The following is a 26,474-nucleotide window of genomic DNA, read 5'->3' as shown; positions in this document are numbered from 1 at the left end:
TACGTTTTTACACTGAACCTATCACACACCTGTTCACCTCCTGAGAGCGCTCCCCTGACACCTCCAGGCTCTGTTAATAATGTAATACACATAAAGGTACGTTCATCCACCTGTTTTGGTCATGTGACCACAGCCAAACTCTGTGGGAGGAGCTCACTGTGATCCTTCTTTCTGTCTGTTTAACCAAGCTCAGTTTTTCACGTTTCTGTTGATGATTCTTTAGTTTGTGCTGCGGCGGTCTCTCCTGCTCTTATTCCTCTGTAGGAGTTAAACTAAGACCTTAATCTAAAACCAGGTCTGTCTACAGGATCTGGGAACAGCTGCACTCCTTCTTGCAGGATGAATAACTTTGTCTCCTCATTCATTTACCTCTCACATGTGCTCTTTGTTCACCCGTCTCCTGTCCTCTTTTCATTTACTTATTTTTCTCGTGTGCACACAGTGCAGCGCCATTTTGTTAGTTTGGGACTTTTTCAGTTTTTTATGTTTTGTTCTGTGTTTTGAGCTAATGTTTGTGTTTATGAAATTAAAAAGGCAAAAAAAAACAGAAGAAAAAAACAAAAAAAAATAAAAAATGGAAAAAAAGAAACGTAGAAGAAAAAAAAAAGGAAAAAAGAAATGTAGAAGAAAAAGACAAAGAAAAATAAAAAATGGAAAAAAGAAACAAAGAAAAAAATTTAAAAAGAAAACAAAACAAGGAAAAAAGGAAAAAAAAGAAAAAAATGTAAAAAGTAAAGAAAAAATGGAAAAAGATAGAATAAGGAAAAAAGAAACAGACAAAAATTAAAAAAAAGAAACAAAGAAAGAAATGGGGAAAAAAGGAAAAAATGGAAGAAAAAAAAAAAGAGTAAAAAAAAAAAAAAACCCTAATGAAACTGTAGATCTGTCGTGGCAAAATCAACAAAAAGAAGAGGAATAAAAATATAAAATAAACATCAGAAAGTTTCCTCTGTCCTGTCTCTTTCTCTCTGTGCTGCAGTTTTCTGATTGGTCAGATTTTAACGAGCTGATTTCAGACGCTCTGACATGTCCTCGCTGTAAAATCACTTCCTGCTCCTGCTGCGTCACAGCGTCTGTCTCTGACTAAGTTTCAGTTTCTCTGCTCCTCATCCTTTAAAACATAAAATCAGCTGTTTCAGGTCCTCCCTCTGTCCACAGGACGTGTTTCCTCCTCTCCTCCTCCTCCTCTTCTCTCCTTTCCTCCTCCTCCTCCTCTCCTCACAGTGAATCTGAATCAGTGAGAAACTGATTCAGAGCATCAGCTGCTGTGTTCCTGTGTGTTTCACTGCGTGGATTAAAAGGAGAAAAAACCAACCAGAACAGAGTGTGTGAGGAGTGTGTGTGTGTGTGTGTGTGTGTGTGTGCAGCTGTCCTGTGATTATGATAGAGCCAGCTGAGTGTTTGGTTAACTGTGTGTGTGTGTGTGTGAGTGTGTGTTCAGTAAGCGTCGGTCCTGTAGCTGTGGTGGGCATCAGAGGTGAGCTGGGTGGTTTCTGTGGCCGAGGACGGCTGCATCACGATGGGGTCACCGCCATCTGGACGAGACACACACACACACACACGTGTAAACGATGGTTCCCAACAGGAAGCAGTTAAAACCAAACAACATGAGATCACATGTCCTCACCCCTCTCATCAGCCGTCATCTGGGCCTCCAGGTCCTCAGGGGACACGTAGAACTCTGGCTCCTGGTCCATGGGCGGCCGCGGTTTACACTTCCCACAGCAACAGTTACAGCAGCAGCACAGACAGCAGCAGAAATAACACCCTGTGGACAGGCAGCAGAAGACGAACAGGGCCTGCAGGAGGAGGAGGAGGAGCAGGAGGAGGAGGAGGAGCAGGAGGAGGAGGAGCAGGAGGAGGAGGAGGAGGAGGAGGAGGAGGAGGTGTTAATCAGAGATATGAAGCCTTCATGGACCCGTCCTACAGACCCCTCTGAAGCCCCGCCCTCCTGGACCCGTCCTACAGACCCCTCTGAAGCCCCGCCCTCCTGGACCTGATCTACAGACCCCTCTGAAGCCCCGCCCTCCTGGACCCATCCTTCAGACCCCTCTGAAGCCCCGCCCTCCTGGACCCGATCTACAGACCCCTCTGAAGCCCCGCCCTCCTGGACCCGTTCTACAGACCCCTCTGAAGCCCCACCCTCCTGGACCTACCTTGGCCCACCAGCTGGACAGGACGAAGTAGGTGTTGACGTTCTCCTCTCCGAACTGCTCGGCCACGTAGAGCCCCAGGGAGCCGTATTTGTCGTAGATGTTTTTCTTGGTGGCGTCGCACAGGATGGAGTGGGCGTTGTTGATTTCTTTGAACTTTTCTGCTGCGTCCGGATTGTCGGGGTTTTTATCCGGGTGAAACTTTAACGCCAGTTTCCTGTGAAATGAAAAGATCCAGAGGGAGTCAGAAACGGCACGCTGACAGTCTGTGGCTGTTTCCTCTGCTCCCTCAGATCTTCAGTGGGTTCATGTCCGTGGTCTTTAGAGACAAAATTAAATAAGAGGAGTGTGGGCGGAAACGATAAAAAAAATCAAATTTCAGAGAGTGAGAGTTTTAAAGAGTTTATGATTCACTTTCCCAGGATCAGCTGATCCATTTGCAGAGCTGGTCCTGACGGGCCTCTGGCTCCCTCTGGTGGCTAATGAGGGAAAAGACGCCCCCAACAGAGGGACTGCCTTTTCCTGAGCCTGGACTTCCTGTGTGTGTGTGTGTGTGTGTGTGTGTGTGTGTGTGTGTGTGTGTGTGTGTGTACCTGTAGCATTTCTTGATGTCCTCGTTGGTGGCGCTCTTGTCGACTCCCAGCACGACGTACAGTGATTCTCCTGAGGTGGAGAGAGCTCTCTGCCTCTGCTGCTCCATGGCCTCTCTCTCTCTCTCTCTCTCTCTCTCTCTCCCTCGCTCGCTCTCAGCAGCTCACCTGTGAAGCAGGAAACAACAACACCTGAGGAAAAGACGATCGAATGAAGCTTCAAACTGGAATAAGATGATATTTAAATCATTTTGGTCACAGTGATAAAAATAATCTGTCTCTGGGACAGAAACCAGCTCAGACCCTGGTTCAGAGGTAAAGTCCAGCTGCAGGGACGACGACCGTCACTAAGTCTTGTCGTGTAATAACTTGTCGTGTAAAAACTTGTCGTGTAAAAACTTGTCGTGTAAAAACTTGTCGTGTAAAAACTTGTCTTAAAAACGTCACAGAGCTCCATCAGACTCCATGTGGACCCTAACTCCTCCCTCCTCCTCTGGCGCTGAGCGTAAAGCTGCTCGTCAGCACCGTCCTGTCCACACGCTGCAGCTCTAAGTGGGATTTACGGGTGTGATGTGTTTACAGGAAGTGAAAGGAATAAACGACTTAAAGCGGGGTTACCTGAGGTTATCCCACTCAGCCAGGAGGGCAGGTGAGTGAGGAAGATTTATTACCTGCGTCCTGAATGAGCCGCGCATTCCTGCAGGAGCAGGAGCAGCGAACAAGACGCTGATAAGATCAACAAGATCACAATCACTGCTCGGGAATTACACCTGACTGTCCAGAGAAAGTTAGGAGAGCTCCAGTTATGTTTCCAGAAACAGGAGCTACAGAGCCAGGTTTGGACAATTAGGTACAAACTTTTTAATCAGCTGCAAAAACACCTAAAGGAAAACCACAACTGTCCCAAATATAGCGAAAGAATGGACTGATCAGGTTTCTCTTTTCATCTGAGTTTGAGGGACCGAGACAGGAAGTAAACTGGACACCCTGACTATTTGCAAAACAGGAAGTTCATATCCAATCCTGTGCACATCATCTATTGGTTGACCAATTCAGTGTTGGAGAAGTGCTTTTAATAATCACTCTGAGTAATCTGCAGTCAGGAGAAACTCAGGTGCATCTCAAAGTCCAGAGTTTTAAGGAACTTATTAACTTCAGAGGAAGGAGTCAGTTTATCATCTGAGGGCAGCACACTGCAAAAAATTACTGACAAAGTTAAAAAAAAAAATTTCAACAATAAAACTCTTTTCTCTTTAATTACAGCACTGAAAAAATAAAACTGTAAAATAACAATCAAATACTGGCAACAGGCTGTCTGTGCTCCACATGGCATGGACAGCCTATCTGTGCTCCGCATTAGGGTTGGGAATTGAAAACCAGTTCCTGTTGAGGAAAACAAGAAATGAAGAAATGTTTCAATCCATTGATATCGTTAGCCTTTGTGCTTAACGATTCTCTTATCGATGCTTTACACTAAGCCAGAGCTGCAGGACCTTAGGGGACTAGTCTGCTGCAGCTATCTTAGCTTAGCAGTTAGCTAACAATTCCCAAGAAAACCCTGTTTAAGGATTTCTAGCTTGAAATTTTAATAAGGAACTGAACACTCATTTAAATCTGCGTTACTCTCTCACAGAAGATTCCTTTTCAATACATTCAAAATAAACAAAATAGAGCTAGCTTCATGCTAATGTATACAGGAAATTACATTGATATGCTGGTAGTTAGCATACATTGATATAACTTTGGCTTCAGAGTAGAATTTCAACTTTCATCACAGAAACATATCACAGTTATTCTTTTTAAACAACACTGAGAACTCTAAATGTCTAAATACTTTGAAGCTAATGAAAGAAAAGTTTGGCTCATAGTTAGCTTCATAACTATGGCAAGGTTCCAAACAACTTAAAATAATTCTATAACCACTACACACCTTTACATCGGGAGATATCCAGACCCAGTGACCAACTACATATTTAGTCACATGAAAAAAAAGATTGATAATAAAATCTTATCAATGCCCATCCCTACTCCACATGAAATGGACAGGCTGTCTGTGTTCCACGTGGCACACACAGGCTGTCTGTGCATCACTCCATTCACCAGCTATCCGTGCTTCACATGGCACAGATGATTTTTACAGAATGAATAATAAACATGAATGCTAACCCAGAGGGAGAAGGAAGGAGATGAAGAGAGTCAGACGGCGTTTTGCTGGTCAGCCATGATGGGAGAAACAGTGCAGGGCTGCAGAGCTTATGGACAGCAGGGATCAAGAGGAGCACACTAAACCAGACCCAACAACAACAACAACAACAACAACGACAGAATACAGTGAAGATGGCTCTAAGTCATGAAAATATCTACAGAACAGGTGGAACTAATCCTCATCTCTGAATCAGTTTTGTTTTATTCCTGCTGAATATTTCTGTGGATCCACTCCCCTGACCTTTGACCCCAGCACTAACACAGAGCCTGTCCCTCTCAGACAGCAGGTGTATGGGGGTTAGCAGGCTTAGAGAGACCACAGTAAGCCAATCCAGGCCCACAGACGGCCTGCAGCAGACTTAAACCACGAAGAAGGAGACGCTTCACGCCTCCACTGCTCATGGTGAGCAAATACCGCACCAGGAGATCTGCTATTTTGTGCTATTTTGTCCCTTTTTGCACACCGTAGTGAACGCACCGCTGCATCTTCTCACCTCCTGCTGCCGTGATGGAAACACTTCCCCAAACTCCCAAACAACAACCAGAAAGAAATATTATTATTAATATTACTTCATATTATAATATTGGAGGACTTTGATTTTGAGCGACCACCCGAGAAGGAAGCATGCAGGCGCAGCTGTCTGACTGATGCCAGCAGGTGGCGCCATCACAAAACACTTCTGAATGAAACACGTAAACACTAAAGTACTTCAAACACTGGATGTTAAAAATGTCACTCCTCTGACCTGCTGAGGGGTGTGTGTGTGTGTGTGTGTGTGAGTGTGTGTGTGTGTGTGTGTGTGTGTGTGTGGGAGGAGGTTAACTTTGTCACTGACTGACCAGCTTCCTACACACACAGGGATAATCTCGCACACAGGGTGGAGTAAAAGACACAGAGACAGAGCATAAAAGACACACACATCCACGCCATGAACACACACACTGCCAAAAGCTACAGGTAAACACACACACACACGCACACATGCACACACACACTGCTGTTTGTTGACTCCAGTCAGCCACTACTTCAAATCCAAAGACCTATACTGCACCAGATGGCTGCACTGCCTCACACACACACACACACACACACACACACACACACACACACACACACACACACACACACACACACACACACACACACACACACACACACACACACACACACACACACACGGCTGACAACACATTGATTTAACACCTCCTTAAATCCTGCATACTACTGTGCCTCAGATTAACCAATCACAGCCCAGATTCCCCACCACCTGACCGGGATTAACCAATGAGAGCAGAGCATCCGTACCCCAGGGATTATCAACACACTGACTGCCTCAGTGTGTGTGTGTGTGTCAGTGTGTGTAGCATTAACCACGCTCACACTCTGGAGTCTCAGCCCACCTGAGAGGACGACCTGTCACACGAGCTGTGAGCTGAATCGACCAATCACAGGACGGAACAGAGCGAGGCGTTCACACACACACACACACACACGATAAACATCACAGCATATGGTGTGTGTCTCACACACTTCAGACACAGTTTTTATAGTTTCCACTGAGTGTCAGAGGCTGCAGGATTTTCACTTTGCATAGAGAAAGTCTTCTTACATAACACCCGTACTTTATGTCATAGAGGTTTTATTTTTTTTTTTTCAGCGCTTTTCTGGAAAATATATTAAAATACACATTTTTCATAAACTCAGACAATTTAAAACCTGAAAAATAAAAGAAACTCCCTGACCTATCACTGAAATGACCTTAATTCACAATAATAACTGATTATTTTGTCAATGTACTGCCTTTTTTTTCTTTTACAGTTGCAGGAAATTTTTTTTGCATCATTTTGCATCCATTTTAATGAGGCCTTGTTTTTGCTTTGCAGCGTAGTTTAAGGTAAAAGCTCAACCTGTGCCTGCCAGATGAGGCTGGGCTGACGCAGGAAGCGTCTCAGACAGTTCTCCAATCAGAAACCAGCTTCATTCTTCATTTTCTCTCAGTGATTGTTTTATTTTTTTGGTTTGAAATGAGCTTTAACATCTAATGGTTTGAAACTTCTGCCTCCTCTTGAACGTCACAGGATCATTTCTCACACAGGTCACTGAATTTTCTCTGTGATGGAGTAATACTCTCACACTGCCGACCTTTGGTTTGAAGGTTAGACCTCGGGATGAGTCATGGTTTGGGAACATACAAATAATTGTAAAGGTATAAAGAGAAGCCAATCGCCAGGCGTTTCACTCTGTAGCTCCATGTTTTCGTCTGCCCGACAGTTGTTTAACGTCTCTGCTGCATTCACCTTCGTTATCTGAATGTTAGCATCATACCGCCGCCTCAGCTGTCTGTGAACTTGCCCCACTTTTGATCCACTTTGGACTTTTGATCATGACCCCACTCCATTTCTCATCTCCTGTTTCTGCGTCTCCGCTGTGAGGTCACTGGCTTCACAAAAAGCTGGCGCCTTCTGCTGTTGCGGTAATGTAGCGACCATCAGCATGTGTCGATGAGTAGACTCTGATAGCAGAGACGGCGCCCCCTTTTTACCTACTTTATTTCTTACTTAAAAAAACTTGGGTCAGGGTCAATTTCAAAGTTTTTCATTTGAACATATTTATTTCTCAACACACATATATATATATATGCTATGCTATATGCTATGCTATTCTGGCTTTTCGATTCTGTTACAATTTTTGGGGTGCCGGTTTGATTTAAATTGCGATTCTTTGACATTTGCGATGTTTGTGTAGTTTTATTTGCTTTTTTAACACCAGACCATGTGGAAAAGTAAAATGATGATGATATTTTCCCATAAAATGCACATCACTTGAGTCAGAGAGAAACATTTCGCCCTCTGCTGGAGAAAAGTGGGAACTTTTTTCCAATCTAGTTTAAAAACAAAGACTGAAAAAAAAGAATTTAAATCAAAGAAGTTGTTAAGAGGATGCATGTTACATCTGTATCAATATCGGTATCAGCCAAGTTGGATCATTTTCTAACATATCGGTATCGGCCGATATTTACTCATCGGCTGCCGGACATTTTCAGAGCATCCTGTACGATCTTTCAAAACCCAAACAATCATGTTTTCTCTGAATATGAATTTATATACGTTTTTTTTTAACCAATATCGATTAGGGATGTCCCGGTATTACATTTGCACTTCCGATACGATACCGATACTGCAGCATTGAGTATTGGCTGATACTGATATTAATCTGATACGATATCAGCATTAAACGTGCATACTTTAATTACTTATTCTGTAGTTTGTCTGTCATGTTAGAAAAGGCTTGATTAAGTGATATTATTCAATCAAAGAACAGTAGTCAGCAACAGTAGGTATGAGGAAAAACTGACCCATTTATTATGAACCAATGGGAAACAGAAACTGCTGATATCAGAGATTTTAGATACATTCAGATACGACACCGATACTTGTTTTTTTTGTTGATATCGGACCGATATCTGATATCAATATCGGACTGGGACACCTCTAATATCGATATCTGTAAATATCAGTTATTAGCCATAACAACAATATTAATACCGGATATTGGTATCAGCCAAAATTTTCATATCGGCGCATCCCTACAATACATCTGGATTTTCTGTTTGGCAATATTTAAATCAGGATTCTTTGTCAAAATTTCTTTTTTTTTTAACTTCAAATTCTTCATTTCAGTCTTTGTTTTTAAACTTGAATGGAAAAAAAGTTTCCACTTTCCTCCAGCAGAGGGCGAAATGTTTCTCTCTGACTCACGTGATGTGCATTTAATGGGAAAATATCGTCATCATTGAACTTGTTCACATGGTCTGGTGTTAGAAAAACAAACTAAAAATAGAAAAAGTAGTAAATGTTGAAGAATCATAAATTAAATCGAATTGGCACCACAAAAATCTGGCTCGTTGCGCCAACAGATCCCTAAACTTGAGTTATCTGTAAATCAAAGCCTCCCTCTGTGAATCACGGCCCGACCAGCTGAGGAGTCTGCTGTGAAACTTTCTCCTCTTTGACAGTCCCCAGGGATCAGGTCTTGGTCTGACTGTTTTCAGACGCCTGAGGGGAGGAGATTTTAGACCTGCACAATCAGGGCTGTGACGATATGCTCTTCTAGCAATTCAATTTTTGACAAAGAATCAGGATTTTTATATTGCCAAACAAAAAAATTCCTGATATATCGTATGAGGATTTCTTCTCCCATCCGTACGCACAACATCTGTCTCAACCTGGGAGGAAGTTTTCACACTACACACAGGTAACACAGGTAAAGCTGTGAGGTCAGATGAACAGTACGAACAGAGTCAGCCTGTAGGATTCATGTGTTCACAGCGTCATGTTTTACTTCCTGCTGAATGAAGTAAAGTCGTGAGCATCTGTCCTCACCTCCCTCTGTCACGCTCTGCTTTCCTAAACAACCAAACTGCAGCAGGAGCCTGACTCAGAGCCAACATGGGGCTGTTTTAGTGTCAGCTGGATTTATAACACTAAAAACAATGATACACAACCCACAGGCTCTTTACAACACACACACACACACACACACACACTAGCACAGACGTAAACCCTCTCCCAGGATTCAGAGCCACAGACTCATACGATTGTAATAAAAGCAGAAACAAACAAGTGTGAGAGGAACATGTGGCAAACAACACTTGTCCATCATGTTTCAACAAATCAGGAGCTGTTATTAACCAGCTGCAGGCTCTGTGCGCTGAGGGGGAGGAGTCTCAGAAGCTCTGCCATCGAGCAGGACACAGAGACGAGACGGGAGGCGGCGCCCTAAAACGCGCTTTGAAAAGATTTTTATTTCTTCAGGAGCGTGGATTCACTTTGGTCTCAGACTGATCTTTTCTCAGAAACCAAACCTGAGAAGCTGTGCAGAAATATTCCAGTTTCTTCATTACTGCAAATAATAAATACATCGAAAAAGTCTGAATTTACTGCAACGTCTCTGCTCTGATCAGGAGCTGCTGTGGGATAAAAGCTCAACACTCGAGAGTTTTTGAAGTTTATGAGCCAAAGTAATGAGTGAGCTTTAATGAGTTCATTCCCCCTTGACTTGACTTGAAGTATTTACTCATCCATGATGATATAAGGGCTGGATTTAGTGTTTAACACGCCAACATGAAGAGAAAGACTTCAAACTCAAACCAAAGGGTTGAAATTAAATCCACAAACTCTGCTCCAGAAACTAAACCTGAACTCTGATGGAGAAGTAAAAAGTTTTTATTCTTTCTCCAGACGAGAACTGAAAGTGCTGTGTTGTGTGACTGACTAACTTCCCTTTATTTAGATCTCAATCAGCACTTTTCATTTGTTTCATTTGTTTTTAATGCAGCCTGTGTGCGGACAGGAGACTGAGAAAAATGGGCCAAGTTTCCGGAAAAAGTTTGTTGATCATTCATAAAAGTAGTGGAACAATAATGAACCTGAAACTGACTTTTCATAATAAAAAAGTAGGGCCCTACGAAATCCATTACATTTGTTTCCTTATAAAGGCAGCAATGGTTCAGGCCATAGGGACTTGGTTTAGCAATCATAGGGTCGCTGGTCTAAGCCCCGGTGCAGACCAAGCTGGGTTAGGATGTTATCTTGCTCGGCCCAAAGTGAGGTCTCCACCAAAACTGCTCCCCCTGGTGGCTGGCTGCATTATAGGTTTAAAAATCCATCTCCCCAGTCATTCCAGATGGGCTGTGGTCAAACTTTAAAAAATTAATCCACCTGGTAGAAATGTTTCTCACGTCTGATTGTTGTGGTGATTTGAAGATAACATTTGGCTGTCTTGGATCCAAGTCCTCTTTTGTCTGAAAAGTTTAGTTTTCATTAGTTATACGAGGTTAAAAATGAGGTTTTACGTCATGTTTTACGATGACTGACAGCTGACGTTCTTGTGTATTTTTTTCAGGGATTGTAAAATATGTCTGGAGGTAGAGTCAGGAAGTGATTAGACTCACGAAAGAAAAAAATAATTATTATTTTTGTCACCCAGCTCCACTAAGATTCTGCCAGAATCCCTCACAGACTCTGGCTGCAAACTGCTACAACGGCTGCGCTATTGCGTTTAGTGTTAAGTCGCAATAAATCTGCTGTATATTTAGTATTATTTGATGTTTATATTCAGAAATACTGCTGTTAAGGTGAGTTTTTCCAACTTGGCAACTGGAACACTAAAGTGGGAGGTAACATCAATCCCACTCCTGACTTCCCAGTTCAGAGTACAAACAAAACGCAGCGTTATAAATCAATTTTACTGCCCTCTGCTGGTCTAACAGTGTATTGCAATTACTTCTTTTCCTCACTGGCCTGTTTACATCATCTACCTGAGTTTTCTAATGTTATGTAACAGCTTTCAGGCGTACTATAGCCAATGTGTAGCCCCTGTGCTGTAGGTTCATAGTCCAATTAAATATTTCTTTGATTTATTTTTGTTCAACAAACACGTGAAAATCATGACTCCTCCCTGCTCAGAATGAAAGTCAAGAGAAAAAGAAAAAAATATGAGTTGAAGAGTTTGAAAAGTTTCATGTACAGCAAAATCTGCGTCACAGTTGAAAATAGCTTGTCTGTAAAAAGGACAAAAATATGAGAAATATCCTGGGATGAGGCCGAAGCGTTCACTGCTCTGATGATCAAACTGCAGGTTTCAGCTTTTCCAAACAACCAGACTCAGCTTTCATTTATTCTACGGTGACTCCAGCCCAGCAGGGGAGACATGGATCATTAGTCTGTGTTACTGCCAACACCAGCCACCAGCTGTGCTCTGTATACACACACACACACACACTGTCACACACACACACACTCTGTACTTTCCTAAATTAAGTCCAGGGTGTAAATGGAATGTAGATTATGCAGGGATTGTTTCATGCTCTGATCTTCTTGCTGAAACCTGCACAACTTCAGCAGATCAGTTCACTCTGAAATCAATACTGAGGGATTGTTTATTTCTAATGTATTCCTATGGATCTGACATTTTGCTTTTTCTGTTGTTTTCATAAATGAAGGAGTTCAATCATTGTTAAAGTGTGTGGCTGTGTCGTTGATCATGTTCTGGTCTCAGTGGAAAACTGACCCGTCATCAGGCAGCAGCAGCCCAATACTAGGTTAATCTGACACAGTCGTACCAACGGGCTGTTTTGACCCAGTTGTGTTATTTTTACATTCCTGTTGGGTTGCAGGCTAAAAACAAACCCTCTGTTGGCTGCTCTGTCCCATGGCCTGTCCATGTGAAGTCACATGATAACACTCATGACAGGTGAAAACACGGCGCCACTGGGTCAAAGTTGGCTGGACGTCACAGCAGGACTCTGGTTTTCCCTCGTTATTGACGATCATGTGGTGATACCAGGCAAACGCTCAGTGTTGGAAACTGAGGCCAAACAGTGAGAGCAAAGAACTGCAGTTCCTCCAGTGTCCACTTGGGGCGGTCTCAAAAAGTTGCTGCAGAGCTCATAGATCAAAGTGAACAGGGATGGAGGGTCTACAGACAGTTCTCTGTTTGCATTATCAAGAGTTACCGTAGCTAGCTGGCTAATGGGGCTAACCTGGCAACGCTAGCGCGATATTACTAATAGAGCCAATACTTTCAAAATAATCTTTCCAAATAAATAAATGTACACCTTGTTACAGTGTTGAAACTACCATTTATATTGTATTTTGATTCCACTAGCATGCAGAGAATTATGGGATATGTAGTGCTACCAAGGGTAGGCTGAATTTAGTATATTTTTGATATATTTCCTGGTTTAAAAAGCTTCATAAAGCTTTTCCAGGAAACAAACGGGAGAAACTCCAGTGACTGCGTCCATGTTTAGTAGGGGTGGGAAAAATAATCGATTCACATAAGTATCAGGATTTTTTGTTCAAATTTAAATCCGTCATTTTAGTTCTTTGTTTTGTTGATAGGCGCCGCCCTGCTGGCTATGGCTGCCTTTTGCAGCAGCTCTCTCTTCTTTGTCTGTTTCTTGTGATTTTTTCACCTTTTTCGTAATCTTTGTATTTGGAGTGGATCATTTCTTTGTTTGGCTCATTTGTTGGTCATAGACACTAAACTTTTTGTGTCTTCAGTGATATTTTTACTACTTTTCTCCTGTGTTTGTCTGGAGATCCTACATGTAACCATGGCTGCATTGTTTACATGTGAAATCAGCTGTTAGCAGCCTGTAGCATGTCAATGCTAACTGGTGCAAGGCCAGATGTTTCCCATTAGATGAGGAAAAGGAGGTGAGGATGAGGCGTGAGCTAAGAAGTGATGACATGGACCTGTCCTTCCATCCATCGTTATTGGGAACGTAAGATCTATCTCCAATAAGATGGACGAGCTAGCTGTGCTAATCCAGCAACAGAGGGAATACCAGAGGGCAGAGTAGCATCATGCTAATCTCAGGATCCAGGAGACAGAGACTGAACAGACTGCTGAAGAAGCTCAGTCCTGGACCCTGTGGAGGTGGAGGCTGGCTGACTGGACAGTGATGGACAAGCTGTCAGCATCTATTTTCTTATGGAGCTTTTTACACTTTCTATACACTTTCTTACTTTGGTTTTCTAGATTGCTGCCGTGACTTCAGTTTCATTGTACTTGTTACAATGACAATAAAGTTCTATTCTATTCTGTTCTACTCTATTCTATCCTATTCTTGTTTCCAAGCTAGGATGGAAAAATCTTACCACCTCCTTCCAGCAGAGGGCGAAACGTTTTTCTTCAACTATCTAATAACATGATGTCAGATCCCCTGAATACATCCTAAAAACTGACTCACATGTGATTTGCATTTTTTGGGAAAACATAGCTCCTGGTGTTGTCTGTTGACTTCATCATCATCTTCATTCAACCTTTTCACTTGGTCTGGTGTTAAAAAAATAGGCTGAGTATTGGCAACAACTTCACAACATGCATCACAACACTTGGGTCACGATATGATAATACCCAGTTAACTAATCAAAACAGCTTTTCTATTTTATTGTTTTTGAAATAATGAAAGTCAGATGCAGAGTTTCACACAGACACTTAACTTAAAAACTTAAAGTTAATCAACTGTCACTTAAACCACTGTACAACTACTCCTAAACAATCTAATATTGCCCAAAACATGACTCCGAGTATCATTTTTTCGGTCAACTACACTGTAAAAAATAAACTGTGACTGATTTTAAACCAAATGACCCAAGAATAAAGAGGAAACATTGGTATTAACTGCTTTAAAACCCACCGTATCAAGTTAAGAAATAAAATATTTTGAATATACTTTGGGATTATGTAGCTCTTCGGCGCCATCTACAGCAGTGGAGGTGCAGAGGACTTACTGTACTTCCAAAACGACTGAAATAAGACTTTTTATTTTAACAGAAATATCGGCTAACGCTGGTTATTTTGCTATCGTTTGCTGAAAACTTTTCTAAATCCTCTCCTCGGTTTTACGCTGCAGTAAAGACAAACTGAGGACTTTCATCGGCGTCCTGATCGTGATTTCTCTCAGCGCAGAGCGTCACCACAGCAGGCCTTCATCAGATCATCATCATCATCTCTGTCTTCATGACTGCTACCCTGAGTCACTTCCTGCGGTTAGCGTCTGTTTTCTGTCTTGAAGCGTTTAAAAACCTGGGTTTGACAGAGATGTAGGATTTACGGTCTTTCTGTTTGTGGTGATGCGTTTTCTGATTCTGGTTTTATCTGAACCCTCTCCAGCTTGAGTCTGGCCTTAAACAGATTATAAACTCAGTCTCCTCCTCTGCTGAGCTCCACAATGGGACTTTATATGAAAGAAGAAATAAGTGGGGTAGAGGTGAGGGACGGCTAATCTTTTTATCCTCTCTGATTGGGTCAGATTTACAGTTAGCGCTTGTTTTACGCCCAGACCGAGGCCGAAAAGTCAGACGACAAAGAAAACTCAGTCTGCAGATTTCAGAGCACTTTGGTCTCTGACGTCTTGTTTTCAGAGACGCTTTTTTGATTCTTCGTTAAGGCACATACGCCATCATTACTTCATTAGTTAACTGGTAAACATTCGGTACTGTTTTGTTAAAGAAACACAAAATCAGATTAACTGAGCAGTTTGGGATTTCTCCTCAGTAAATCAACCTTTTCATCTGATAATCGCTTTAGCTCTTTGGCTGCTTTGACTTCACCACCAAGCAGTCAAGGCAAAAGAAAAGAAAAAGGTTAAAACTGGAGCTGCTATGATTCAGTTGACTCCTCCATTCTTATTTGACTATTTTTTACAATGAAATGACCTGTTTGAATGACACTTGAAAAGAAAATGCTCCAGATTGAAGAGGGATCAAGACTTTTGATTTCAGCCTCGTCAACAAACAGAGGAGAAACTAACTACAGGCAATTAAATATAATCTTCCTAAAATCTGAATAGTTGGATTTTTCTTTTCTGAATCCCACTACCAGGATCAAAACACCACTTTTTTTAAATGACTGGCATTCACCAACCATTTGTCCAACCCAAAAACTGAACCACAGCAACATAAATCATCAGATCAGTGTGTGGATAGGTTGAATACAATCTGGTTTGGACACGGTTTGCTTTATTTTGAAAGTCATTGGGCGTTTTGGATGATTTCCGTGCACAACTTCCTGTCCCATTTTTGTTTTTAAATGAAATGTAACTGAACCAGCATCCTGCGTAAAACTGCGGCCTGGAGCTGACAGGACAAAACGATCGTCACATGAACTATTCGATTTTTTTAACTACCTGAATATTTGAAAAACATTGTCCATTCCTAGTTAAAAAAAAAAAAAAGTTACTCTTCTTCCTGTTTCCAGTAAGTCCTGGATGATGGACACAGACCCTGTTTCCATGCTTAGAAAACCCTTTAAACTTAACTTCCCGTGGTGTAAACTCTCCGCTCTGTGTCTCATCACTGACAGAAGCTGCTCTGCAGATCAGCGTGACGCCTCAGACATGCTGTAAACTGTGTGAACATTACTGATAATATTGACTGTAAATAGTTCAGTAAGCGTTAAAAGCTTTTGATAATGTTGTGAAATTACTGCGATTTGATGACGTTATGCTGCTCAGGAGACACTGTGGAGTTACACCTGGCTTTAGTCCTGAGCCCGTCGAGGTGAAGGACATCAAACCTTAGTGACTTTTTTTCATTTACAGATTCTTTGAATGTTGTGTCACCACCAATATTTTTCCTGTTCCTGAGGCTGAGGGCTCCTGAAAACCTGTTATACACATTTTTTCCTTATTTTCTCAAACTTTAAAATGATAAAACCAGAGAAAATCATTTTTTTTCTGATGATTCATAGCTGTTAAATTCCATTACACTGCATGAAGACGTAACTGAGTCAGCCTACAGCCATGGGCAGGGGTCTGCAACCTTTACTTTTTCAGGATTCACTTCGCCTCAGCTCAGCTGGTTTAAAGTCATTTAAGAGCCACAAAATCTACTTTATCTTCACAAAACAAAGACTGTAAAATCTAGTGAATAATTATCTGAACGAGAAGTTTTTGATTTTATAGAATTGTACATGTGATATATATATATATATATATATATATATATATATATATATATAAATTTGCAAATATAAAAATATATATTTTTTGCAAATCTATAAAAATTTTGAAATAAAAAAGATGGAAAGATGTTGAAGATGAAAATAAAATCTGATTTTTTTGAAATTTCAAAAGTGTGCAACTTTTGGGGGGAATTTTAGAAATTTGCAAAAAATTACAAATTGTAATAAATATGCAATAAATATTTTAAGAAATCTGAATCTCAAAAAGTAAAAAAAAAAAAAAAAAACAAATTTTGAAATTTCAAAAATTTGCAAAAAAAAAAAGAAAAGAAAAAGAAATTAAATTCATTTTAAGGCATCCAAAAGGCAGCTGTCAAAATTCTAATACTGGGATAAATAAAGCTTCTGATTCTTCTGTTTCCTGTCATTGTTAAACTTTTTCTTTGCCCTCTTGGGTGAAAAGATCTGAACAGAAACAGCTGCTGCCTCTCCATATCTGCACCATCGTCTCCTTCATCCCTCCTCTCCTCCTCCTCTCTCTGCCCCACACCTTTGTCATCACCTCCTTGTTAGCATGTCAGCCCAGCTCTCTCCTCTCCTCTCCTCTCCTCTCCTCTCCTCTCCTCTCCTCTCCTCTCCTCTCCTCTCCTCTCCTCTCCTCTCCTCTCCTCTCCTCTGATCACACTTTCCCCTGCTCTCTCCTCCTCTTCCCTCTCTAAATCAACTTTCTGGTCACTTCTCGATGTTTTCTCCTCTTCCTCCTCTGGGTCTCACCTCTTTCAGCTCCTCTTCAGATGCTGTCAGTATTACACAGCATTCATCAATTATTCAATCACTGCATTCCATGAATTGTCCCACATTTCTCAATAATTCATCCAAAACTTTCCTTTAGCAGTCTTTGGTGAACAGACGATGGTCCCTCCATGGTTCGATACTGAAGAGAACGCCTCAGTCACTTGATTTTACAGTTTTATAAAGGAAATATCACCAGAAGGTGCTTTTACACCGAGGATAACACATCCTCTGCAGGAGCTCTCACTGCTCAGTTATTAATCTCCAAGTGGTCTGTCGGGGATTCAACCACAGCTCCCGTCGGCTTTCATCAATACAGCTCTCATAATGGAGTGTAAATGCTTGGAGAAGAACCAGAGCGAGGTATTTGTTTACTCACAGGCCTCGTATCAGCTGATGGATGATGACTGATGGACGACTTAAGATCTGAGAGAGGTGCTAAAGCCTTCAGGAAGACTGTGAGGCTGCAAAATCATTAGATCTAAAGGATTTACTGGTTAAAAATCCTCCTAAAACAGTTCAGTTCATGATAGAAAACATTAAAACACAAAGAAACAAACTGACGACTGCAGAAAACACAAGAATTATTCATGAAGCTCAGCGTTAGTCCCTGCTTATGTCAGAAAAAATAAAACAAAGCTCCATAAAGAAAGACGATTAAATTTTGAGGAGTGTGTTCTCCTCATTCATTCAGATCAGGTTACACACACACACACACACACACACGTGCATCGCCTTGTTTCTAAATAAACAGGCTGTGACGAGGTCTCTTTGCTACGACTACACGGTAAACACAGCTGCTCCACACATGGGAAACAGGAAACCAACCCTCCACTCATCTCCCAACGCGTCTGATGTTTCTTAAACTGATTTCCTCCTTACTGTTTGATTCTCTGACCTAACGTGGAAACACCAGAGTTAAAAAGTAGAAAAAGTTTCAAATCTGAATCAGTGGCCGCGTGTTTCCAGCTGTTTTTGTTGGAACGACACCTGAGGAAACCAGTCGTGAAAGCGACCACAAACAGATTCAATGACGGCTACAAATGATGTAAAACCTGAGGTGAATTTCCAGGAATCTTAATCTTATTCCGAGGAGAGCGTGAGACATGTTTGGTTTCATAACAACCAACATTAAGACCAGAGAAGAAGAAGCTCAGGACACAGGGAGCTTGGGTTTGAATTAGGACGAGCCCAAAATGAGAGAAAGACAGTTTCGTTTATGTGCTTACAGTCCCCTTATTCTTACTTCTACAGCAGGGGTCTGCAACCCTTACTTTCTAAAGAGCCGTTTTGACTCAGCTCACGTGGATGAAAGTCGTTCGGGAGCCACAAAATCCACTTTATCTTCACATTAAGACAAAAAACTTTATAAACTGTTAATTAATTATATAAGCTTTAGTGTTAATAACATTGTAAATGTAATTTTTTAGTTTTTTTAATTTTCAATAAATTTGCAAATTTAAGGAAAAAAATAAATTTGTAAAGTGATAGATTTAATAAATATGCAAAATTTATGAAAATTCAATTATTTAAAATGTTTTGAAAAAATTAAAAATAATTGGAAAATAAAAAAATGAAAAAAATGTGCAAAACTTGCTATTTAAAAAAAAATGCTGAAATGTCATAAATTTGTAAAAAAAACCCTGAATAATGCAATTTTAAAATTGTGCTTAATTTCAAAAATTGTAAAACTTTCCATGATTGCAAAACAAAAGGGTATTTACATTAAGAAAAAAAAAATAAAATTGTTACATCTCCAAAAAAATGGGGAATTCTTTTTCTTAATCTGCAAAAATCTCAAAAAAATTGAAATAAAAAAAATCGAAAAATTGAAAAAAAAAAAAAAAATTACACAAAATGTTAAATCATGATTTTACTTGGTGTCTGTGTTGTTTTCATCAATACCCTCTGTAAGAAAAATAAAAAAAAACCCTGTATTTTAATAAAATTTTAAAGCTACAAGGAGCCATGGCAAAGGAGTCAAAGGGCCGCATGAGGCTCCAGAGCCGCAGGTTGAACACCCCTGTTCTACGGCTTTTAATTTGAATGGATTATTAATGCCTTGCCTGAAAGTTTTAGTAAACACAAGCTGAAGAGATTTCCTTGTTTTGTTTTCCCACACAACCACAAAGCTGTTTCAGTCACTGTATGAGACTCTGTGCAAATCCGTCTTTACCGACTCAAACTCAAACTATGAGTTTTAAAATCACTGATGGAAACTTTATGGTCATGTGACTTCGCTTGTAGCTTGTTTGTATAAAGACTTGAAAAGTAGAGTTTCTAAACCTGGGAAATGTTTGGTGAGATCCAGGTTTAAAGTCTCCCCTGTTGAAGGTGGATCCACGGTGGACTTTTAGGACAAGAAGAAGAGGCACAGGGATGTCAGGTAGATCTCTCTCTCTCACTTTCAGGATACAGGATGGTGGTGCTCTCTGTTTGCTTGAGGCTCTGTGTAACGTTAGTCTTAGTCTCTTTGAAGGGAGATGGTCAGTGTGTTGACTAAAGCACGGCCATGACGGTGATCCACACAGTAGCTCCAGAGTGTTTCCTAACCCTCTGAATCAACGTGCGTAGGTTTTTGGTTTTATATTCAAAGAAACATCAGCTGATGCCTCGAGTTTTCTTATTTCTTCTCAGGATGATTCACCAAGTATCTTCTCATATTGTGATCCCTGACACCTGGGACTCCTCAGTCTGTCTCTAATTGCTCCACACTTTACCTTTAAGAGGGTTTTATTGTTGAGGGATTATCTTCCTGACAAAACTACAGAAGTATCATAAACTCTTGTTTGCTAAAGCTGAGATAATCCAGGAGCTAATAAGAAATCCTCTTGGCTTTTGTCTGGGGACCCAGAGAGTAAGCTAGCTCCCTGGCTGGCCTGTGAGGGTGAATGACTCCTGCAGAGCTCTGTATGAACATGGACGCTGCTAAACACCTCTGCTGTTTGGGAATCAGGGAGGAAGACTGAGAGGGAAACACGTCCAAAGACTCACACTAACATCGCCTGTCACCTGTTATTCAGTCAGAGCAGGATGCTGTGGTGTAAAATGATTGATTTGATTCATTAGCTAACGTCCAATCAACTCTCTGTTAGCATTCTGCGCCAGCTTTCTTCATGGACAAACTCAGGAGACAACATCACCGTAATGACCTGGACTGAAATGTGTCAAAGAGCTGAGGAGACTCTGACAAGAGTCTTTTTTAAACTTTTTTCTCTTTTGCATGATTTTTCTTGAGGTTTTAGCCATTATTGACAGAGACGACTCAAGAGAACATGAAGAAAAATCATGCTTCCTGTCCTTAATTGGAGTAAACATAGCGAGTTAGCCAACTGTTTGACATAAAAGAGGCTAATGTAAGACTTCAGTAAAAATGGGAGTTTTGATTTTAGATAAGAGGCTGGTTTAGGATCTATGTTTTGTAGTAGATACATGTTAGCTTGTTAGCATGTTAGCAGTGAAATCACATGAAAGGAGGGGGGTGATGGAGAGGAAAGCGTGATGATGAAGATGGAGCGACAGAGGGGGGGCAGGAGGGTCCTCCAGGGGGAGGAGCCAGAGACAGGAAGTGAGGCGCTGAAGGAGGAGAAGGGAAAGGGAAGGTGAGTCTGTGGCGGCCCCTGTGACCACAGATCATGAGATCAAGAACACGCTCATGACGAGACTCATGACATGAGGTTTCATCAGCGTGTTACCACAGATAATACACGCTCTGCTGAGTCTCTGCTGGTATTTCATGGTACAATAACCACGGTTTTAATCACACGGATATCAAGAAGCAGTTTAAAAACAGGAAAACAACAACAACAAACGACTGAGTACGAAATCAGAAACATGTATGTTAAATCTAAATCTACTTCCTGTCTCTGGAGAACGCCACGCTCTCACAAACCCAACCAGGAATCCTCAAAACAAGTCAAACTGTTTCACACTGACCAGGTTAAACTGAACCCAGAGCTTCTGTTTTTCACACACCACACGGCTCACTGCCAAAATATCCTCATATTTTTAGGGATGCACCAAAAACACGGAAATAACATGGCTGAAACAGTATGTTGTGGATTTGCAAAGCGTGCAATGTGAGGGGAATTCAAGCGACACACACAGACAGAAACACTCTATTTATCATATAGGGAGTCAGGAAAAATAATGTCACAACCACCACAAGAAAAACACAGAAAGAAAATCTCCCTTTTTCAAAGCACCTCAGGGGCCATCTCTGTGAAAATGGTGTTATTCTTTAAAACATTAATATTAATTTTTGCAGTTTCTTGATTTTTCTGAGGTTATTACACAGTCTTAGCCACAAATGTAATGGTACTAACAATCAGCCTAATCATTTCTTTCAGTGTCTCGGTTTTGTCCTTAGTTTCTTCAGTTTCAGCTTCAGCCAATAATTTTTATTTTGGTACATTCTTACATAAAAATAAATAAATAAAAATAAAATAATAATTAGAATAATAACTACAAATAAAGAACAAATAACAACAATAATAATAAAAATAATTATAATATGAAATAATAAATATAAATAAATAAAGAAATAATAATTATAATAAAAAATAATAAATAAAATATATTATCATCAAGTGTAAAATTGTACTTTTGACCAAATCCAATTAGCTGTTTGAACCAAAGGAATGATATACTTTTTTAATGATAATGAACTTAAACTTGACCAAACTGCCTCATACTTTCACATAGGTTTATAGATATCATAATTTCATTCCGAGGTCATTAGTAATGTCTATATAGATGTGTCAAGAAGTGTGTCATGCATGAAGCGTCCAAGCCACAGCTATTTCAGACTACAACACCACTGTAGTTCACCCATCTGGAGCCTGCGTATAAATCGAGTTATACCATTACAGCGAAGGGATAAAAATACTCTAAACTGGGCAGGTCTTTCACTCATTAATTGGGTTGGAAAATGACATTAAATCATTCATGAATCAAGCGGCTCTGTAGAGCTCAGCTCCTGCTTTCAGCTCTTTTGATTCCTTGGTCAGAGGCTGAATACGAAGCCGGTCACGCTTCTGTGTGAGGATACAAATATCAAAACCAAATACCAGCAGCCAAAGTAGGAACCCCAGCTGGGGGATAATTTTAGGTTTTCAAGGGTCATGGAAGAGACACTCTGACAGGAAACACTTGAGCACAGCTAATACAAGTTAGTCCAGTTTGGATCAGCTCACATGTGGAGAAGTATAAGATCAAAATTTAACACAGAAAACATAAATCAGCTCCTAGTCTGGGGGTTTGGGGAATTCCTGAAAAGCAAACATACTTTCCAATTCATTACAAGTAGTTTTTAACCACATTGAATCCAGCTTTGCATTAGGCTTGTTAAATATTTACACTTTAGTTGGTCAAAGTGGTTTAAGTGAAGCTGAAACAATAAATCTCTTAATGAGCAACAAGCTTACAAGCTAGAAGTTAACACTTTCCCTGATTTTAGCTCCTTAAAAAGGATTTGTTGCCTTTTTTAATTTATACCCTAAGAACTGATTTGTTGCACTTCAATTTAAATGTAGTCTAAAGTGTAATTCCACCCAAAAATGTAAGATTTGAGGATTGTTGATGCATTTGCTTTCATTCACTGTCTGTTTAATGAAAATGGGAATGAGGGAAAATATCTGAAAGCATGGGAACCAAATGAAACGTATCAGATATATGTCAGCTCCTCTAACAAATAAAAGATAAATTAGATCAGATTTAAATCCTGCGGTGAGGCAGCAGTGATAATCTCTCCTCTGACCTACTACTGCTGCTCCGTTAGCGAGGTGTAACCTGATTTAATGTGACTGGCGTTTTTTTTTATGACTCACTGATGACCACTGGGACCAGACATCATCCTGGTGACATCACACAGCATTACCAGGTCCCTCTTATCCCCTGAAGACCACAGCTGAGTCAGAAAATGACACAGTTTGAAAAAAAAAAAAAAAAAGCTTCCTGGACAAAGAGCTGAATCAGATGTGACTTTAACTACAGGACGGGGTCACTGAAGCTGCAGCTTTATGGCTGAAACATCAGAGGTGTAACCACCGAACAACTGGTCAGCCACTCCCTGAGTTTAGAGAGCAGATATGGCGATACACGGTCCTGATAAAGCTTATCTCTAAAAAGGCGTGAGGACAATTGTGAGATATGCAGTAGCTATTTTCAGATACCTCTTCTACATTTTCTTTGTTTTGGTGAGATTTGGAGTCCAGCACAAAAACCATTATCTCAATTCATGTCATTTTGTACAAAAAGACTTTGTAGCATGACAACAGTAGTGGAGGCTTCTCGAGTGCTGGTTCCTGGAATGCTGGTGGCTGAACTTAAGTGTTTCTGACAGATGCTGAAAGGGATTTTTCAAAGACATCCAACCCAATATGAGAGAAATAAAGAGTTTTTGTAGCGGCAAATCATGCTAAGCTATCAGAAGGCTAACATATGGCCTGAAAATTAGCATAACACCCTTTCCTGAACTTACATGTTGTATTAGAAACTATTATATTGTATTAAGCTGTGCTTGTTTTTCTAATAAAGTTGTCTTTTTATAACTTTTGGGCCAGGCTACACCCCCTATCAGAATCATAACTCTTAGTCAATCGTTACATGCAGGGGTCTTCAACCTGCGGCTCTGGAGCCTCATGTGGCTCTTTGACTCCTTTGCAGAGGCTCCTCGTAACTTTAAAAAATATTATAGAAATGTTTTTTGTTTTGTTTTTTCTTGCAGGGGGTATCGATGTTTAAAGATTTAAAGACATGGACACTAAAATTGATCATGTGTTAACAATTTGTTGGACTAAACATACATTCCATCTCGCGTAAAAAGCTTTCCATTTTTCTTTTTTAGATTTTTTGCATTTTTTAAAGCTTTTTTCACACTTTTACATTTTCATTTTAATGACTTTTTTCAACTCTAGAAAAAAATCAAATTAAAAAGACATTTTTGAGTTTTTCTTGCACATATAAGCAAGTTTATACAAAAAAAGTTAAATTCAGTTTTCTGAACACACTTTAACAGTATTTGGAAAATGTTCAAAATTTTTTAAATTACATTCTTTATTGAAAATTTATGACATCCTGGCAAATGTTTGAAATATGAGAATTTGGGGAATTTTTGCAACTTTTTGCACATTTTTAAATTGCATTCTTTTAAAACATCTGGTAAATTTATGAATGCAATGACATCAATTTTAAAAATATTTGCAAAGTTTATTAAAACTTCTAGAGTAAGACATTTCATCTACACTTTTATAAACACAAAAAGTCTGGTTAAGATATTGATTTACTAGTTTGTTTGTTTGTTTGTTTTTTTTTTACTATTTTTACAATTTCATACACCTTTTTTTCTTTTTTGTGAAGATACAGTAGATTTTGTGGCTCCTGAATGACTTTAACCCAGGTGAGCTGAGGCAAAGTGGCTCTTATGACAGTAGCAGTTGCAGACCCCTGGTTTAATGATAATGTACTGTGAGAGGAAGTGTTTTTAGACTGAAATATAAACAGCTATAAACAGTTTGTAACGCCACCTGCCACCATGTTCCCATCGCAGACTCTCCTCCAGCTATTTCAGATCCACTCACAGGCACACCAGTAACAGGAGCAGCCACACACAATGGAAATAATCTGGACCACTTGGCTATTGATCTGAAATAGATTGTTTCTGTCGCAGACATGTAATAAATCAACTTGTATGGAAAGTTGCACCTGTCCGAAACGTCTCCAGAGACGGGCGAGTGAAACAAACACACTTGGCCACACAGAGACTGTAAATCCGGATTTATCCTGTGATGTCTTCTCACTGTTTTACCTCCTAAATCTGGACCGTTCAGAGCCGTTATAATCAATACACCAGCCCGGGATGAGGACCTAACGTCTGCCCGCGCTCACGTGCTGCTGGGCTCCGGGTTCGTGACTGGACACCGAACTAGAAAATACCGGTCGGCTCGGGAATCAAACCGTGTAAAGCGGATAATCTCCAGGCACCGCATCAAAGGAACACACACACAGCATCCATGTTGGTTAGCTTAGCCTGGTTTCCATCAGACAGTTAGCGCTTAGCTCGCTAACTAATCCAAGGGCAGTAAAGCTGACTAATGTTAGCCCTGAAGCTAACTCTGAGTGTCTCTTACCTGTCTTAAACTCCGGTTGCTGTCGCTTCTCTGTTCCTCTGAGTGAAGCGTCTCTGGATTTTTATAGCACTTGCATCCCAGTCCTGCCCCGCTCTCCGCCGCTAAACCATTCAAACAGCCGGCAGTGCAATCACGGCGCTGAGCTAACGGCTACACCGGGAGGGAGCGAGCTGTCAATCCGGGCAGAGAGGGCGCGCGGAGCCCCTCCCACTCCTCTCCTGCGCGGTCACAGTGACAGCAGGCGCGTGCACGATACAACAGGAAATCAACACGGAAGTAAGACATGCTGCATTCAAAAGCTCCTCGGGAAATCGATAATCTGAGTGGTTAAACAAGTTTTTGCGTGTAACAGCTCTATCAACCCACAGAAAATGTCAAGACTTTATTGTTCAGCGTTAAAGTTATACGAAATAATAATAAGAGCTATAACTTTTGGATACAAAATCTTTAAAAACATGAAAAATTTCTCAAGAGCTGAAGTCTCAGAACAAAATAGAATACATTCAGAACTGCATAATGGCATTGTCAATCACAAATCCTTCTTAAACAGTAAGTACATATGTTTAGCTTATCTTATCATATGGTCCAGCCTCCATTTGTTGCACCCAACGTAAGATCAGCCCTATGGGGCCAACAACGCACAAATGATCCATGCAAGAATTTATAAAAAACACTCTAAAGCAATAGAAAAAGGGATTTATCTACACTGCACTTTATCTACACTTGGACTTTAAGTGCACAAACAAATCAGCACAAACAAGCATAGAGGAGAGGAGAGATAGGGACAACACAGAAAACATATACGGCCATAACAATTTACAATTTTCTTTTTCACTTTCTGTGATTAAGAACTTTTTATTTTATATTCCCATTTCCTATAATCATTTCATTTATTTATTCTGATTTTTTAAACAGTTTGTACCAAAGGACCAAGACAAATTCCATGAGGAGTAAAAATCATCTGATTCTGATTTTGACCCAAGACCACAAAGACCAGAGAATGTAAAAACAACTAAGAAGGGAGTAGAAACAGTAAAATTGGTTAAAAGAGAGAGAGAGAGAGAGAGAGAGAGAGAGAGAGAGAGAGAGAGAGAGAGAGAGAGAGAAAGAGAGTAGATAGGTAAATACA

The 26,474-nt window shown here is 40.5% G+C and overlaps 1 protein-coding gene across 1 annotated transcript; it reads right to left on the bottom strand.

The window, feature by feature from the left end:
- Window positions 1–839: 839 nt before the first annotated feature.
- On the bottom strand, window positions 840–25,571 carry dnajc5ab (DnaJ (Hsp40) homolog, subfamily C, member 5ab). The gene is made up of 5 exons (XM_074681686.1): window positions 25,346–25,571; window positions 2,747–2,911; window positions 2,157–2,370; window positions 1,628–1,799; window positions 840–1,535 (listed from the first exon to the last, which is right to left on the bottom strand). Exons 2-5 carry the CDS (start codon window positions 2,851–2,853, stop codon window positions 1,438–1,440), a joined length of 591 nt encoding a protein of 196 aa, XP_074537787.1. The 5' UTR covers window positions 2,854–2,911; window positions 25,346–25,571; the 3' UTR covers window positions 840–1,437.
- Between the last annotated feature and the right edge of the window lie 903 nt (window positions 25,572–26,474).

Source organism: Halichoeres trimaculatus, unplaced genomic scaffold, assembly GCF_033239565.1.
Source record: "Halichoeres trimaculatus isolate MK-OKI-2021-1 unplaced genomic scaffold, fHalTri1.1 fHalTri1_scaffold_11, whole genome shotgun sequence".
Classification (NCBI taxonomy): domain Eukaryota; kingdom Metazoa; phylum Chordata; class Actinopteri; order Labriformes; family Labridae; genus Halichoeres; species Halichoeres trimaculatus.
Note: the sequence above shows the minus strand (reverse complement) of the source record. Positions and strands in the feature narration are given on the sequence as shown.

Coding starts and splice junctions, on each gene's coding strand:
- dnajc5ab (XM_074681686.1), bottom strand. CDS start 2,853: ATGGAGCAGCAGAGGCAGAGAGCTCTCTCCACCTCAGGAGAATCACTG. Junction 2,371..2,746: donor GACATCAAGAAATGCTACAG/GTACACACACAC, acceptor TTCATTTCACAG/GAAACTGGCGTTAAAGTTTC. Junction 1,536..1,627: donor GATGACGGCTGATGAGAGGG/GTGAGGACATGT, acceptor TGTCTCGTCCAG/ATGGCGGTGACCCCATCGTG.